The 18,155-nt window shown below is 60.3% G+C and overlaps 1 protein-coding gene across 3 annotated transcripts in view; it reads right to left on the bottom strand.

Moving 5' to 3' along the window:
- The window catches only part of AGAP3 (ArfGAP with GTPase domain, ankyrin repeat and PH domain 3), a 213,067-nt gene that overhangs the window by 107,792 nt on the left and 87,120 nt on the right, over positions 1–18,155 (bottom strand). For all 3 annotated transcript variants that reach the window (XM_039523630.1, XM_039523629.1, XM_039523631.1), the window contains exons 2-6: positions 13,311–13,369; positions 8,297–8,384; positions 7,959–8,044; positions 6,580–6,721; positions 4,511–4,645 (exon numbers count right to left, since the gene is read on the bottom strand). In XM_039523630.1, coding sequence (XP_039379564.1) covers positions 4,511–4,645; positions 6,580–6,721; positions 7,959–8,044; positions 8,297–8,384; positions 13,311–13,369 — 510 coding nt within the window. The remainder of the gene's footprint in view (positions 1–4,510; positions 4,646–6,579; positions 6,722–7,958; positions 8,045–8,296; positions 8,385–13,310; positions 13,370–18,155) is intronic.

The following is an 18,155-nucleotide window of genomic DNA, read 5'->3' on the forward strand; positions in this document are numbered from 1 at the left end:
AACTGGCTGCCGTGTTCAGGATCGGACTCACCAACTGTGCACAGAGGTAACATCACTTCCCTACTCCTATCCCCGTTTACACATGCAAAGATCACACTAACACTTTTGCCTTAGCATCACACTGGAAACTCACAGACTAAGTCCAGAAGAGATCTCATCATCACCTAGTCTGATCTCCTCCGACACCAATCTTCATGTCGTCCACACAGTAATTCTCTATGGATTTCCAGGTCGCTGGTTAAAATGCTGACTGGCATTGGGCCAAGTACCAATCCCTGTGGACCCCGACACTCAATGGCAACTCTCTATTGATAACTACATTTTAACTCTTAATCCATCTGATCTGCGCTTCACTGATACCGGGTACTGCTGATATTTTAATCAGAAAGTCGCGCGGTGGGCTGTAATGATTGGGCCTAGAAATTAATCCTCATTGTAAATTCAACTGTAAGAAGTGACTGAAAGTTCATAAAATGTCACAATAAGCTGCAACAACAAATTTTGTGTGAAAAGGTACAAAGGGGAGAGAGAAAAACTGAATTAGCCCAAACAAAAAGGCCTGCTGACATAAGTCAAGGCCTGTGTTAAAAACATGTCTGGTAAACAAGACCGTGTGAGACCGAAAATCAATGAACCAAAACTGGCATGTTGGCAGTTAGGCCCAGCTGATGGGCTAGTCCACCCACCACTCCCTTTTCAGGCCCTTAATGAAAGAGACTTTGGGGGTGAAATTGGCAACTGGAGCACGCTTCACCCTCACGACTGCCTCCCCCACCCCCTGTGGGACCCTGGACCACCTTCGTCCTAATCCTGAGAGGTGCGCTGGCCGCACTGGGCCACAGAGAGGGAGCCGGATGACACCAGCACCAGCTATTCCCGAATGCCACCTGCGATGTGAGACTCTGGCTCTCTCCCCCTCCCCCACGTGTCCTTCCCCTTTCCAACCTCACTCCTCCTCTTTCCTAGCCCTCTCCTTTCTCCTTCTGTCTAACAGGAGCCCAGCTTAGCTGGCCAAACCGGGGTATTCTGCAATGCGGCCGTAAGCCTGAGACCCGAAAGAGGCAGCTAAAAACAATGGCCTGACAGCCTGTTGCTGGTACAAGTTTGCCAGGCCCCAGAGTGGCTGATCAGCCAGGCGCTGGCTCCCGTTTCTCCAGCAGGGGGAGGGGGCAAGTGAAAGTCGACAGCCAACACAGAAGCTGCATTTTCTCCGTTTTCTTTTCTCTCCCCTTTCGTGTGCGTTTGGCTTGTTTTGTCTTCTGGGAAATGGGATCAGACTTTAGCAGTAACAACCGCTCCAGCTCATCCATCTAATTATGTCTGTGTTCCGTTACTACCACCTGTGATACCCCTCAAACAAGGGGGGGTCCTTCTAAAATCTCTCCCCAGCTAAAGGGAAAGGGAGAAGGAATGTTGTTAAAATGAGAGCCTGATGTAATACTTAACCTTTCGAGCGCTGCAACTGCTATTCCTTCTGTTCTGTGGCTTTAATACCAGGTTAACAAGAGTGCTTAGAGGAGTGTTTGCCATGGAGCTAAGCAGGCTGCGGTCCCTGGATACCAAACCTCAAACCTTGTTTAAAACTGTTTAATGTTGGACGGTGACTGGGTCATGTTTACACCTTACACCGTGTCCCTGGCCTCTGTTTGCCAGAAGCTGGGAATGGGCGACAGGGGATGGATCACTTGGTGATTCCCTGTTCTGTTCATTCCCTCTGGGGCACCTGGCATTGGCCACTGTCAGAAGACCTGATACTGGGCTGGATGGACCTTTGCGCTGACCCAGTATGGCTGCCCTTATGTTCGGGGCGCACAGTCCATCTAAATCAATACAAGGTACTGGGGGCTGCTCCACATGGAGCCGTGGTGTGCGGCAGGCTGGGGTGTAACTCTAAAGCACACTAGGCTGATGCACACTCACTGGCCAAGCAGGCCCTGCTGCTGTGCACTAATGGTGCCATAGTGCACTCTGACCTACCGCTGTGTGAGCACAAGGGCTGACAGTGTGCTGTGCGGCAGGCCAGGTGGCTCTAGATTTACGTCCCAGCTTGCCGCGCACTAAGGGAGCTCTCTACACGTGCAGTACGATACAGGGCGCTGTCTACACCAATACAGCTGCGCCACTTCAGTGCAGCTGGTGAAAACACATGATGCCGATGGGAGAGAGCTCCTGTCGCTATAATAAAATCACCTCTGTGAGCAGCAGAAGCTGTGTCGGGGAGAAGCTCTCTTGCTGACATAGCGCTGTGCACACCAGCGCACTTGGGGGTGTAACTCATGTCACTCAGGGGCTGGGTTATTCACACCCCTGAGTGACATCAGTTATGCCAACGTCGGCTATGTCTACACTAGTCTCCACGTGGACAAGCCCTAAGCCCTGCTCGACGCTCCCCACTGATGTCGGTAGAGCTACACAACAAGGTACTTAGTGCTAGGTCGATGGGAGAGCTTCTCCTGCCAACCCAGCTACCGCCTCTCGGGGAGGTGGGATACCTACGCCACAGGAGAAGCTCCCTCACCCGTCGGCGTAGGAGCATCTTCACTAGGCGCGACAGGGCGGAGCTGCACCAGGGCAGCTCTGCCAGTGGAGACAAAGCCTTACGTCAAACGCCTTGCAAACTCCACGTCTAGTACATACACAATCACCTTTATCGAGCAAACCTGGAATCTCCTCCTAGCAGGACACCAGCTGTGTCTGAGGGTACGTCCATACTACCCGCCCGGGTCGGCGGGTAGCGATCGACTTCTCGGAGTTCGATATATCGCGTCTCATCTAGACGTGATATATCGAACTCCAAACGCGCTCCCTTCGACTCCGGAACTCCACCACCGCGAACGGCGGTGGCGGAGTCGACGGGGGAGCCGCGGACTTCGATCCCGCGCCGTGAGGACAGGTAAGTACTTCAAACTAAGGTACTTCGAATAGCGTAGCTGAACTTGCGTACCTTAGTTCGAACCCCCCCCAGTGTAGACCAGGCCTGAGAAGACCTATTTTCCATAAACCCATCTCGACTGGCATTATGATATTCCCGTCCTTCAATTTATCCCCTGAATCCTGTCTCACTTTCCCCAGGAAGGGTGCCAGGCTAATGGGCCCGTATCATCCCTCTTGCCTTCACCCGGAAGTGAGGCTGAGGTCACACTGGGGAGTCCCTCGCAAGTGCACAAATTGGTGGTGTCTGGTAAATTCAGTTCGCTAGTTCCCATAAGCTCCCAGAACACACGTTGCCCAGGCCCACTTCCCTGTGTCTCGTCAGACGATCCTTTATCCATGTTTCATCCAGGTCTCCACTACATCCTAAATGTCCAGACCTCCTCTTGATAGCAGCTCTGGATCCCAGCCATTTTAGAGCCATCACTTCTGCCACCCCCTGCTGGTTTATCTGTGCCCATATCATGCTCTCTCTAGCTCAACCCATCCCGCTTACCCCCTGGGTAGGAAGTCATTAGCCTAATGACAGCAAAGCAGTGCGGTCAGGAGCAGTGTTTCTCAGCGGGGCAGTGGGAGGGAGGGGATGTCAGCAACCCCCAGCAGGTCCTAAAGCACTGAACGCTTTATTACAATCTAAAGCCAAGAAAATCTGGCTCCTCCACTCCCTGCATCCCCGGCCTGTCGAGACCAAGTATTCCCTGCCAGCCTTCCGAAGGCACCCGGTTATCACTGCTACTCTTCCTTCCCTTACTTCAGTGGGCCCTGTCACCCGGCAGGTGAATCCCCGAACCCTCAGCTCTTGGATAACCCTTCCCCTGGAGCCCAAGAGGCTTTGCAGAGGGGGAGCAGGATCGTTACTTAGCTTACAAAAGGGGAAGGACTCAGTGGCAGAGTCAGCCGGGGCCCTGCCCACTAGACCACGCTTCCCTCTTCTAGGACCAAGAAAGGAAGAAATCAAGCCCGGCCGCAGTGGATTGCATTGCACCCTTGTGTTCCTTCACTTCCACTCCAGCTGCCCCTTGCTCCAACCTGCCTCTCCCTTGTCAGCGGTGCACTGTCCTTTCCAAACCTCCTTCCATGCCCCTTCCTCTGTGGGCACAGTTCTCCTCCTCCTCCCATTCCCCTGCACACAGCTCCAATCCGTCCGGCCACACAGCCCCTGCCAAGCTCGCCCTGGAGAGACGGGGTGGGAAGGGAGAGCAGCCTTTGCAGCATCTCTCCCAAGGAAGGCTCCAGCTGCGAGCCCCCTGCTCTGTGCAAGCGACAGCAGCAGCGTTTCTATCCCAGCTGTTCCAGTGCTCTGTTCCCTTGCTCGGGGCAGCTGCTCCGGCCAGCAGTTCGGCTGCTCCCCTGCCCACAGCACGTCTAGATACAAAGGATTCAACTGGATTTCCTCTGCCTCCCAGTACATTTGCAATCGCCTATTTCTCCGGCCGCGCAATCCCTTTGGCTCACACAGGCCCCCTGGGGGAGCCAAGCACTCCAGCGAGCCAGTCGCAGGTATCTGGGGCTGCAGGTGCCAGAGCACCGTATCTGCGGGAGAGCGAGGGGGCAGGGACGGGCGCTGCGCTGCAGTTACCATCTTGGAAGACTCTCTCGACGTTCAGGCCATAGGTGGCACAGGTCTCGTAGTACGTGCAGCGCTTCAAATCGTTGGAGAGTTTGCGGGCCCGGGAGTCATCGATGACACGGGGATTTGTGGCACTGATCGCATCTGGAACCCAAAGAGAGGAAGAGATAGAAAACAGGTTTCCACACCCCCATCCCACCCTGGAGCCCCCCAAGATACCAGGGTCCCACAGCACATTCCTGGGGTCCCTCCAGCCCCATCCAGGGCTGGGATAGCCAGCTCCAAAGCCCAGGCCCCTTCTGTCCCGGGCTGAGATAGGCAGGTTCCACAGCCGTCACTGGAAACCTGGCAGCCCTCGTCTCCCCACCAGCCCTGCCTCCAGGTCGCCCGGTTCCACAACCCACACCGGGGGTCCGAGGACTTGGGTCAGGAAGGCACCGTCCCCAGCTGCAGACACCACTGACTATTCTCCGCTATCTGTAATTCCTTGTAGCCCAACCCTAGGAATTTCTCGACCCACCCCCTCAAGCACTGGAGCTCTGGCTACAGCACCCCCACTGCCACATCCTCCAGCCCCCACCGCCACTCCCATGCCCAGAACAATCCTCCCCCAGCCCCTGGCAATCCCACCCCCCGGCCCCTGCCCTTCTGTCTACAATCACAGGCACACATCAAGGTTTCAGAAGTCCCGGAGTTCAGGCTGTCCATGCCGAAGTCCCCCGCCCCTCCCGCCTCCATCCCCTGCCTGCGTGAGTGTTGGCTAATGTGAGTGGCACCCCTGCAAGGCAGGGCTCGGCCTCGTGGCCGCATGAAGCACACTGCACGAGGCAGAGGCAGTAACGCTAACGCCAGCGCTAGGCCTTTGCCGTCTGAGTGGCGTCGCTACCACCAAGGCTTGAGAGCCCAAGCCGCAGCCTGAGCCGCCAGGCCCACAGGCTTGCTGGAGCCCTGCGAGCGCCAGGCCGGCTGCCAGGCTGGGACGCTGGCTGCCAGCTGCAGGCTCCTTGTTCGCCCACTTCTGCTGCAGGACGGCCAGCTTCTGCCTTGTGCCCCCGATTCTGACCGAAGGGAAAGCTCCTCCCGGCTCAAATCCCCTGGCCAGCCCCGCCCACGGGACCCCCCATGCAGCCAGTCACCTTCCCCCAAGCCCACTGTGCCATCCTGGGCAGGTCTGTCCGACCCATCTCCTCCTCTGCACCTGGCACTGGCAGGACCTGGAGAAGTTTCCCCCCACCCAGCATCTTCAGTCTCTGCCCAGGGCCCGGAGAGATTCATATGCTCGTCACACTGGCCTTTGGTGGGCTGAGATCCTTGGTGAGCCCCTAAGACCCCCTCTCCACCCTCTGCCCGACTCCAACCTCCTGCAGGGGGGTGCCAGGATGTCTCAGGGGGGCCCAGACTTGGGGTGGGTCTGGGGGGGAGATGCCGGGACACCTCAGGGGGACGCAGAGTCGGGATGAGGGTGGGGGGATGTGCCAGGACGCCTCAGCATGGCCCAGAGTGGGGGTGAGGGAGGTGCCAGGACGCCTCAGCATGGCCCAGAGTGGGGGTGAGGGAGGTGCCAGGACGCCTCAGCATGGCCCAGAGTGGGGGTGAGGGAGGTGCCGGACGCCTCAGCATAGCCCAGAGTGGGGGTGAGGGAGGTGCCAGGACGCCTCAGCATGGCCCAGAGTGGGGGTGAGGGAGGTGCCAGGACGCCTCAGCATGGCCCAGAGTGGGGGTGAGGGAGGTGCCGGACGCCTCAGCATGGCCCAGAGTGGGGGTGAGGGAGGTGCCAGGACGCCTCAGCATGGCCCAGAGTGGGGGTGAGGGAGGTAGCAAGATGTCTCGGGGGGCCCAGAGCCGGGGTGGGGGAGGTGCTGGACGCCTCAGGGTGCCTGCGGGGGAGGGAGAGGCAGCAGCTGGCACCGTGTGGCCTGGTGTTTGACGTTCCTGGCAGGGCTCGCCACCCCAGTGCAGGACAGGCTGGGTCAGGGGAGCGACTGGCCCCACACGGAGTCCCTGTGAGCCCCTTACAGGCCTGGCCAGCCCTGGCACCCTGGGGTGTCCCGGCAGCACACGCCCTGGGTCCCTCTCACCTTGCGTCCCCACCAGGACCATGGGCACCTCGGCCGTGCTGCGGCAGCTGCAGAGCCGCAGGTAGTAGTTATACACTGTCTGGAAGCTGATCTCGTCCTCCAGGCTGAAGACAAACACCACGGCGTCCACCCAGGCGGCAAACTGGGGAGACACCGACCATCAGCCCAGCGCCTGCCCCACCGAGCCCCACCCTGATCCCTGCAGCCCAGCGCCTGCCCCACTGAGCCTCCACCCCAGCGCCTGCCCCGCTCCCTGCACCCCAGCGCCTGCCCCACTGAGCCCCCATCCCGCTTCCTGAAGCCCAGCGCCCCCTGCCGAGCCCCTGCCCCCCTCCCTGCTCCCCAGCGCCTGCCCCACTGAGCCTCCACCCCAACGCCTGCCCCACTCCCTGCTCCCCTGCACCTGCCTCACTGAGCCCCCATCCCGCTCCCTGCAGCCCAGCGCCCCCTGCTGACCCCTGCCCCACTCCCTGCTCCCCTGCACCTGCCTCACTGAGCCCCCCTCCCACTCTCTGCAGCCCAGCGCCCCCTGCTGACCCCTGCCCCGCTCCCTGCTCCCCTGCACCTGCCTCACTGAGCCCCCATCCCGCTCCCTGCAGCCCAGCGCCCCCTGCCGAGCCCCTGCCCCACTCCCTGCTCCCCAGCACCAGCCACACTGAGCCTCCACCCCAACGCCTGCCCCACTCCCTGCTCCCCTGCACCTGCCCCGCTGAGCCCCCACCCCGCTCCCTGCAGCCCACCGCCCCTGCCGAGCCCCTGCCCCCCCCCCTGCTCCCCAGCGCCTGCCCCACTGAGCCTCCACCCCAACGCCTGCCCCACTCCCTGCTCCCCTGCACCTGCCTCACTGAGCCCCCATCCCGCGCCCTGCAGCCCAGCGCCCCCTGCGGACCCCAGCCCCACTACCTGCCGCCCGGCACCTGCCTCACTGAGCCCCCATCCCGCTCTCTGCAGCCCAGCGCCCCCTGCCGAGCCCCTGCCCCACTCCCTGCTCCCCTGCACCTGCCTCACTGAGCCCCCATCCCGCTCCCTGCAGCCCAGCGCCCCCTGCTGACCCCTGCCCCACTCCCTGCTCCCCTGCACCTGCCCCGCTGAGCCCCCACCCCGCTCCCTGCAGCCCAGCGCCCCTCACACCACACTGGGGTCAGCACTGACTGAGGGGAGTGCGGCCCTGCTGAGCCCCACCCTGCTCCCTTTTAAGCGTTTCCTGGTCTCCCATCCAGCCCTGCTGTGAGATCCAAACCCCTGACGCCTCCAGGAGAGGACCTGGTCCTGGACTGACGGCCAGGCCAGCGGCCTCCTCTCCTTCCCCAGGAGCTCGCTACTCCTTGCACTGGGCTCTCAAGGGGCAGGATTAGTGCAGGGGAGAGGGGGGCTCTTACCTGGAGCTCGGGGGGGCCCCCTTCATCTCGAATCAGCAGCAGGTAACTCTGACCATCCACTACGATCTCCTTCTTAAACCGGCCACCTGGGGACGAGGCAAAGCAGCACACTGAGCCGGGGTGGGGGCGGGGGGGTGAATGGAGGGCACCCACCTCCAGGGACACACCTGACGAAAGGCAGCTGGGTAGGCAGGCGCCTGGGGCAGCTATGAGGCTGGCACTGCGCACAGAGATGTCTAGCGGAGGGTCCCCTCTTGAGCCAGGGACTAGGAGTCAGAGCCCATCCTGCCCTTCCGAGCTCAGCATGGGGACAGCCCCCAGGAGGGCGAGGCCCTTACCTTCTGGGGACTCCTCCTGCACGTACGTGCCAGTCAGGTAGCGATGCACCAGGGCCGACTTGCCGCTGGACAGGTTCCCCACGATGCCCTGCAACACAAAGGTGCGTGAAAGCGCCATGCCCCCTCCACACTAATATCACCAGAGGGCCCGGCCCATCGACACGGGGCCAGCACTAGCCACCTGAGAGGGCCCAGCCACTGCACGCCCCAGCTGAGCGGCCTGGAACGGGACAGGAGCAGAGAGCAGATGCCGGAGCCCTGCTGGCTCAAGGCAAGTGGGCTTCCCGTTGTACCGCAGAACAGCTACCGCCACCGCGGGCCCAGCACCAGCCCCCCCTCCACCGGCCCCCAGGTCTCCCGTTGCTTTGATGGGCACTCGTGCTGGAGACCCTTCTCCCGGCCCACACCAACCTCCCAAGGGCCACACGACCAGTGAGGCTGAGAAAGCACCTGGCTGTGGGTCCCAGCAAGTGGGGGTGAGATCTGCCCTTTCTCCATCAGCAGCAGCGCACACATTTACCAGCGGGGCTGGTCGCGCTGCCTGGAGATATGGTTGCCTGACACAACCCATTATAAGCCCGTTGCTAACGACTTTGCCAAACTTGAGCTGCCTGGGCTGAGATTTGCCAAGTCGGGGCCTGCTTCTGGCTGGCTCATTCAGGGCGTCTCCGTAATAACATGCTGCTCTTTTGGAGAGCAAGCTCAGGCGCCAACAGGTAGAACCGTTTCTCTGGAGAGCTCTAGTGCCTCGGGGGGTTGTAGCAGGTACTGGAAAGTTGGCAAGAGGATAGTCCGGGGGTCAGGGAGGCACCTTCTACTGTCTGGGAAAACCTGGTCAGAGGTGGCCAAGTTCTAACCTGTAGAGCAGACAATCCCCACTTGCACATGTCCAGTGCAGCTGGGTGCTGGCTTGCGCCTTCCTTTTCTGAACTGTCCATCTGCACTGAGCACGCTCCTCCAGCCCCACTGAACGCCACCGCACAGAGACAACATGGATCCTTCACCTGCTGTTCTCCCCCAGCCTACGGGACGCGGCACTTGGCCAGGGGCCAGGAGAAGGAGAGTTCTTACCGCACCTCTTCTCCTGAGGGCTGTTCCTGGGTGCACGTCCCTTTCTGCTGACCAAGGCCTCGCTGCTCCACACTGGGAAGTGGGCCAGTATCAGCCTGTTACTTTGCAGAGCTGGGAGCGTAGCACAGCGTCTAGCGGCGCAGACCCAAGTCTCAGCTGCTTAGCCCTGCCTGAGGTTAAGATTTTGCCACAAGTACTTTTAGTAAAAGTCACAGACAGGTCATGGGCAACAAACAAAAATTCACGGAATTCAAGTGTCCTTGACCTTTACTAAAAATACCCGGGGGGGGTAAACGCCAGATCCCCGCCGGGGGATGGCCGCTGGCCACTGCTCCTGCCCCAGCCACTGCTCCTGTGATGGAGGCTGACCCAGCCCGGCCGCTGCTCCTGGGCAGGGGCTGACAGTTGCTCCAGCTTCACTGAAGAAGTCAGGAAGGTCCATTAAAGCCACAGAATCCGTGACTTCTGTGACACAATCGGATCCTTAGCCATGCCTCACAGAAAGAATTTGCATATCTTTGGCCTTGGCCATGCTGTCTGTAAAGTGGGGCTACTCGTGTATAAATAACCCAGTGTGTTTTGTATCTGTCTCTAGTGGCTGCTTCAAAGAGGATATAACCTACCTAGGGGGGAGGGATAGCTCAGTGGTTTGAGCACTGGCCTGTTAAACCCAGGGTTGTGAGTTCAATCCTTGAGGGGGGCCACGGGATACCACTGCTGCTAGCTAGGTGCACTGCACCCAGAAATCCTGAGTTCAGACCCTGCTAGTGGCTGAGGCAAAGATGCTTACAGTTGTATATAAATGAATTTTTTCCCTTCATTTTTCTGTTTTCAAAAAAAATGCTAGTAAATTCCATCTCCATAGCTAGGAAACCCGTGCACTGAGCGAGGCATGGTCCTGTGGGAACACACCCAGACAAACCCAGTGCCAGAGTAGACACCCCAGGGATGAGGAAAGGCTCATTTCTGGCATTTCTGAACTCCCGAGTGCTCAACTTTTAAACCTGGTCCCAGTCTCTTCTGACAGTTTTGTGTGTGGACGGATAAATACAGCATGCTAGGAGTCAGCATCCAGGTGCTGCACCACATCGGCTCTCCCCCTCACCCTGAGCCCATATGGGCCTGACCCTTGGAAGAGTGGACAACCTGATCAATCTGGCTCAGGGTAACTTTGTGTGACAGGGTATGACACCGCCATGCAGTGTGTGCCTGGGTGAGGGTTAACCCCCTGAGGAACGGCGACCACGCCACGACTGTCCATCCACAAAGGGCACATGGCTGGGCTGCTCTGTACCCCATTTTCTCCTCCTCCCCAGGTGCCAGGAGGAGGATGGCTGCTATGACTCTACAAGGACATGTGATGAGACCACGTCTCTACACTCCATCCTGGGACGTGCTGGACCCCCGGCGAGAGGGCTCCGTAGCCTGTGCACGGAACACCTGGGCATTCCAAGCCGTGAGCAAGTGCAGTTTGCCCCTAAGAATCTGCAGCCTGCCGGTGTCATCTCTTGGGGTGAGACTCTGCTACTCAGACCCAGTCTATGTAGCATGTTAAGCTGGGTTTGCGTCTTTTGTTTATTTGCTAGGTGATCTGCTTTGATCTGTTTGCTAGCCCTTACACTACTTAAAATCTCTCTTTTATAGTTAATAAACTTGGTTTTGCTTTATCTAAACGAGTGAGCTGGAGTGAAGTGTGTGGGAATCATAACTCGGGGCAAAGGCTGTTGTATATTCCTCTCCACATTGAGGGAGGGGGCGAATTCTATGAGCTTGCACTGTGCAGTTCCCTGGGTTTATACTCCAGAGGGGTGTGTGCCTGGGGAGCTGGGAGTTGCCTTAACTGTAGCCTTCCTATGCAGGGGCTGGTCAGAGAGCCTGCATGTAACTGCGGCTGGGTGTGTCCCTACCTGTGGGTGTGCTGGTGAGCATGCAGGCTGGAGGGCTTTGTAGCTTGTCACAGCAGTGCAGTGTGAGAGAGAGCCCAGACTGGTGGGTCATGGGGCTCCGTGGTACCCCAGTTCCAGGTGGCACCCTGGGGGGAACCCATCACACCCAGCCCATGCCCAGGCCAGCTGCTCCAGTGGGGAATTATCCTTGCTGGGAAAAAATGTGTTTATTTCCAGTTTGAACTTTGCCAACATCAACTTCCAGCCACTGGCTCTTGTTCTGCCTTCATCTGGGAGATCAAATCTCCTCCCCGCTTAGGCACTTCTGGACTGTGAACCGTCTCTTTGCTAAGCTAAGCAGAATGAGCTTCTCCAGTCTCTCACTACAGGACAAGTTTTCCAGACTTAAAATCCCTGAAGTTCTGTGCAGACAGAGAACAAGTCCCAGACATGCTGAGGTGCCGCTGTCAGACCCAGATCCAGCGCCAACCAGGTGGGGTGCTGGCAAGAGAGCACCCACTGAGGACCCCGGGAGACTGGGCAGGACCGAGCCACGCCAGGAGCTCTTTGCCGGTGCGATGCACAGGGAGAGCTGGCTCCCGTTCTGAGCACAGCCTGGCCATGCTGCACACCCAGCGAACTGCACGGATGGGGCTCAGGCTCACAGGGACCTGCCCAAGGTCACACAGAGAGTCTGTGGCAGAGCCCAGAATTGAATCTGGGTCCCCCGACTCCCAGCCAGGTCCCGAATCCTAAGGCCAGGTGTGAGACACACCGTCAGCAGGAGGGAAATCCAGGTACCTCAACACTGCTGCCATGCCCAGGGCCACACACAGGAGTGCCCTGAACAGTGCGAGGCTGCACACGGGGAGGGAAATGGAGCAGCCAACAGTAAGGCAGAGGGGAGGGGAGAGGAGCTTGGTTCCCCCAGGCACCTATCACCACGTAACAGGACACCAGGAACAGACAGGGGCTGAATGGAGACAAACAATGGAACAGCTGACTGGGCGGGGGGTGGGGGCAGGGACTCCCTCACGCAGGGTGAATCCAGACCAGGAGTCTCTCTAACACACCTGCTCTAGTTACGCCAGATGGGCTGGGCTGGGCTGGAGTCCCTGGGTGAGGGTCCCTGCCCTGGACCCTGCAGGAGGCTGGATGGGATGGGCAGAACGGTCCCTGGGGCTTTCACATCTAAGGACCTAACCCCAGCCCAGCAGTGACAAAATGAGAGTTTTCTTAATGTTTTGTATGAATACTGCCTCAGGGTGCTTCGGTTTCCCTTGTGTGTTGCACAAGTCTCCAGGTGGTGGGATACGGGTGGGTGATCAGAGACCCCTAGAGGGCAGGTGTGACTGCCAGAGAACGCCGGGGTCGACACTCTATCCTGGCAACTGATGGCCAGACCCCCTGCCCTGAGTTGGAGAACAAAGTGAGAGGTGGAGACCAGGTGACCAGTTGGCGGGAGTAGAGGCAGCTGGGTGTGCCTGAGGCTGGGTGGCTGGAAGCTGGTCAGTCTCCTGGTTGGGACTTGGGGGGAGGGGGGAACCCAGGGCTCTGGATCCCCCCAGGATGGACTTGGCTGTAGCTGCCGGTTTCCTGTACTAACAATCTCTGTTCTATGCTGGGCTCCTGACAACTAATAACCCGTCTGTGTCACACGCTGGCTGGGAGTCCCTGGTGGCTGCGGTTTGGGGGGCAGGGCCCTTTGGGGGGGGGTGAGGCTCCCCAGGTGTCCCCTACTCGCTGCGGGGTGCTCCTGGTGCGAACAGGCGCTGAATGCTCCGAGATCAGACCCAGGAGGAGGGGGCTTGCCCTGTTGAGAGCGCGCCCCAGGGGAGTCACACTGCCCGAGGGCCCCGTCTGACTTCATTCCCAGGGTTGCAGAGCACCCAGCCCGCGCAGCCGACACCATCCAAGGGGACATGCACACGGCAGCCCTGCCCCACCTCCCGCAGAGCAGGGGGGCCTCACTCCCACAGCTCACAAGCAGGCACACACCCCAGCCACAGGCCCTCCGAGGGGCTCCGCAGGCAGAGCCGGCTGGGCCAAGCACTCACCACTTTGAGCTCAGGCACGGAGCGGCTCAGGGTCCATTCCTGGCTGTTTACAAACGAATCTGCAGAACAGAGAAAAGAGGCCGTCAGCGCTGGGTGGGAAAATCAGCAGGAGCCATGGGCAGGGTGACCAGACAGCAAGTGTGAGCAATGGGGGGGGGGGGGGGGGAAAGGCTCCGATATGAGACAAAGCCCCGAATACTGGGACTGTCCCATAAAATCGGGACAGCTGGTGACCTAGGCTGGGGGATACACCCGGAGGTGAAGGGATACAGCGGGGGGGAGGTTGGCCTGGGTGGGGGCGGGAGGTGGGGGCAGGGGAAGGGGCAGGTGGGAGGTGTGGGAGGGCCCAGGGTAAGAGGCAGGGAAGATGCAGCTAGAGCCGTGATGCCAGGGGGCAGGTGAGGGGACGCAGCGCGAGGAAAGAGGCAGGTGGGAGGTGGGGGAGGGCCCAGGGGAGGGGAAGGGAAGATGCAGCCAGAGCCGTGATGCCAGGGGGCAGGTGAGGGGACGCAGCGCGAGGAAAGAGGCAGGTGGGGGGGCGGGGAACACGCAGCCAGAGCCGTGATGCCAGGGGGCAGGTGAGGGAAGAGGCAGGTGGGGAAGGGCCCAGGGGAGGGGCAGGGAAGACGCAGCCAGAGCCGTGATGCCGGGGCAGGTGAGGGGACGAGCGCGGAGGAAGAGGCGGGGGGGGCAGGGGAGGGGCAGGGAAGATGCAGCCAGAGCCATGATGCCAGGGGGCAGGTGAGGGGACGCAGCGAGAGGAAAGAGGCAGGTGGGGGGGCGGGGAACACGCAGCCAGAGCCCGTGATGCCAGGTGGGGAAGGGCCCAGGGGAGGGGCAGGGAAGACGCAGCCAGAGCCGTGATGCCAGGGGGCAGGTGAGGGAAGAGGCAGGTGGGGAAGGGCCCAGGGGAGGGGCAGGGAAGACGCAGCCAGAGCCGTGATGCCAGGGGGCAGGTGAGGGGACGCAGCGCGGAGGAAGAGGCAGGGGGGGCAGGGGAGGGGCAGGGAAGACGCAGCCAGAGCCGTGATGCCAGGGGGCAGGTGAGGGGACGCAGCGCGAGGAAAGAGGCAGGTGGGAGGTGGGGGAGGGCCCAGGGGGAGGGCAGGGAAGACGCAGCCAGAGCCGTGATGCCAGGGGGCAGGTGAGGGGACGCAGCGCGGGGGAAGAGGCGGGGGGGCAGGGGAGGGGCAGGGAAGATGCAGCCAGAGCTGCAGGACACTCGTCAGCAGCACATTTTATACTGTGGGCTGGACTTTCTTCCGGACGCTGACTGGCCATTCACTCCAACCCAGCCAGTCTGCTCACCTCAGGCTCCGTCCAGCCGCCCTGCCCCCCGTTCGGCTGCCCCCCCCCCTCGTTAAACCCCAGCCAACGTCAGAGCCAGCCCAGGGGCTGCCTTGCCCTGTCCATTGCCCCGGCCTGTGCCAGTTCTGGAGGGAAGGGGCTGTTACTGCCCGTGCAGCGCCCAGCACCCCAGGCACCATTGCTGGCCAGGCCCGTGGCACTCAGCCCCGACCCTCCTCCCATTCCCCATGGTGCTGCTGCCTCCACTGCACCCCTCCACCGGGCTATAGAGCCCCCCTGCGCCAGCCGACTTCTCCCCACACAGAGAACAGCACCCGCCCCCCCTGCCATGCCGGAGCGGGATCCAATGGCCCCCAGCCCACTTCTCTGGCACCTGTGGCTCCTCCCCTGCCTAAGAACCACCCGACAAGTTCACAACAGTGCCACTCAAACCAGTTGTGCAAGTCGAGCAGCTGTGGGTCCCGGCCCCGGCCGATGCTTCACCCCTCAGCCCCCCCTCACACGGGACACCCAGCCCGGGACACGCCAGCAACGGAAGGGTTTCCAGCCCAGCTTCAGTCTCCTGTACATGCAGCGGGGCAGCGTGACAGGCCTGCACCCCATGGCAATGAGGCCTGGCCTGGGAACACAGGAAACCCAGCCCTGCCCAGCCAGGCCGGTCTCCACCAATCACCAAGGACAGCAGGAGCTCAAAGTGCTTCACAAAGGAGGTCAGTGTCATTAACCACATCTTACAGATGGGGAAACTGAGTCACAGAGAGGCGAAGGGACTCGCCTGAGGTCCCCCCTGCCAGGGTGGAGCTGGGAAGAGAACCCAGGTCTCCTGGGTCCTAGGTCAGTCCTCACACAGCTGCCTCCCACCAGCCCAGTCAGGAGCACAGAGCTGCAGAGCAGGGGCCCAGCTCGCCAGGAAGCTCAGCAGGACCCAGCACGGGAGCCATTTTTCTATCCCTTTCAAACAATGGAAATTAAATGCAACAACCTGGGCGGGCAACTGCTGAGCTGCCGTGGCCTCTGCCCCCATCACTGCCTCTGGGGCAGGCAGGCGGCACCGTCCAGGCCAGCTTGGGCTGCTGGCCAGAGCTTTGAGCCAGCAGCCGCCATGGCGCCACGACACCACTGTCTGCATCCCCTGCAATGGCCGACAGCGTTCAGTTGGGGTCCTTAGCGCTTGGGGGGGGATTTAGGGTCCTCGAGAAGGGGAGCTTCTGTCGCAGGAGGTGGAGGCTGCCCTGCCCCTTCTGCCTGGGCCACGCCCACTACAGCACGAGCACTCACTGGTGCACCCATGCCACCGCACCCATGCCCATTAGCATGCACAGGGGCTCATCACTGCACACACTCCACTGCACCCATACCCTCTAGTGTGCACAAGCACTCATGGGTGCACATGTACCATTGCACCCACGCCCATTAGCGTGCATGAGCACACTGCACCCGCACCCATTAGCGTGCATGAGCACACTGCACCCGCACCCATTAGCGTGCATGAGCACACTGCACCCACACCCATTAGCGTGCATGAGCACACTGCACCCACGCCCATTAGCGTGCATGAGCACACTGCACCCACGCCCATTAGCGTGCATGAGCACACTGCACCCGCACCCATTAGCGTGCATGAGCACACTGCACCCGCACCCATTAGCGTGCATGAGCACACTGCACCCGCACCCATTAGCATGCCTGAGCACACTGCACCCGCACCCATTAGCGTGCATGAGCACACTGCACCCACACCCATTAGCGTGCATGAGCACACTGCACCCACGCCCATTAGCGTGCATGAGCACACTGCACCCGCACCCATTAGCGTGCATGAGCACACTGCACCCGCACCCATTAGCGTGCATGAGCACACTGCACCCGCACCCATTAGCGTGCATGAGCACACTGCACCCACACCCATTAGCGTGCATGAGCACACTGCACCCGCACCCATTAGCGTGCATGAGCACACTGCACCCGCACCCATTAGCGTGCATGAGCACACTGCACCCACGCCCATTAGCGTGCATGAGCACACTGCACCCACGCCCATTAGCGTGCATGAGCACACTGCACCCGCACCCATTAGTGTGCATGAGCACACTGCACCCACACCCATTAGCGTGCATGAGCACACTGCACCCGCACCCATTAGCGTGCCTGAGCACACTGCACCTGCACCCATTAGTGTGCATGAGCACACTGCACCCGCACCCATTAGTGTGCATGAGCACACTGCACTCCGCACCCATTAGCGTGCATGAGCACACTGCACTGCACCCATTAGTGTGCATGAGCACACTGCACCCGCACCCATTAGCGTGCATGAGCACACTGCACCCGCACCCATTAGCGTGCCTGAGCACACTGCACCCGCACCCATTAGCGTGCATGAGCACACTGCACCCGCACCCATTAGCGTGCATGAGCACACTGCACCCGCACCCATTAGCGTGCATGAGCACACTGCACCCGCACCCATTAGTGTGCATGCACACTCACCAGTGTGCCCACACCACTGCGCCACACCCACTACTGTGCATGCACACTCACTGGTGCACTCTCACCACTGCACCTGCACAGTCCAGAGTACATGAGCACTCACTTGTGAGCCTGCACCACTGCACCCTTGCTTGCTAGCATGCATGAGTGCTCACCAGCGTGTGTGAGCCCACTCGTACATGTGCAAGCTGGGCCACTTTTCAGCTCACAAATCTCTCCACGGGCCCAAGCGAGGCCCACAGGCGTGGGAGGATGGAACCGGAGTTGTGTCGGGGCCAAGTCTCCCAGTGACCAGCCTGAGCCAGCCCATTGTGGGGGGATGGAGGACGCGTCTGACATCCCAAATCAGGTCCCTTTAAGTCACTCTGGGTCCCACCTTTGAGCAGCCATCACGCAAGGGCCGAAATGGACCTCCTGGGTCTTCGATGCCAGTCCCCGTGGCCAGCCGTCACCCATCACGTCATTCCCATCACAACACTCACCACGCTCCGCCTTTAAGCTTGTGAGCACGTTTGTACCCACTGCTCCTATTGGGAGGCTGCTCCAGAACCTGCCTCCTCCCAGGTTAGAAACCCGCTTCCCATTTCCTGCTTCAGTTTACTCCCTGACAGTTCGTCCCCATTGTTCTTGTGCCAACGCTGTCCATTAGCTTCACTCCCTGGCATTTACACTGACGTATTTCTAGGACATGGGCCTTCACTGTGCTGGGCTAAAGGAGCCAGCCTCCTCTCCTGGCAGAGGCCACCCCTCCAATCAGAGATTAGCCTAGCTGCCCGTCACTGCACCTGCTCCAGTCTGGATCCCGCTCTCTTGAACACAAGTGACCAGAACTGCACGCAGCGCTCCAGGGCCTTGTGCAATGGCATTAATACTTCCCTGTCTCGACTGGACATACCTTGCTGATGCAACCCTAGAACACGGCTGCATCTCATCCTGTGTTTGACTGATACACTCAGGTCTTTCTCCTTCTCCCTGGCCAGAGCTCCAAGCCCGGGACCCCTCCCCTGTTCCGCCCCCACTCTGCCGCTTCCCCCCAATGCTCTACCC

This window comes from Mauremys reevesii, linkage group 2, assembly GCF_016161935.1.
Source record: "Mauremys reevesii isolate NIE-2019 linkage group 2, ASM1616193v1, whole genome shotgun sequence".
Classification (NCBI taxonomy): domain Eukaryota; kingdom Metazoa; phylum Chordata; order Testudines; family Geoemydidae; genus Mauremys; species Mauremys reevesii.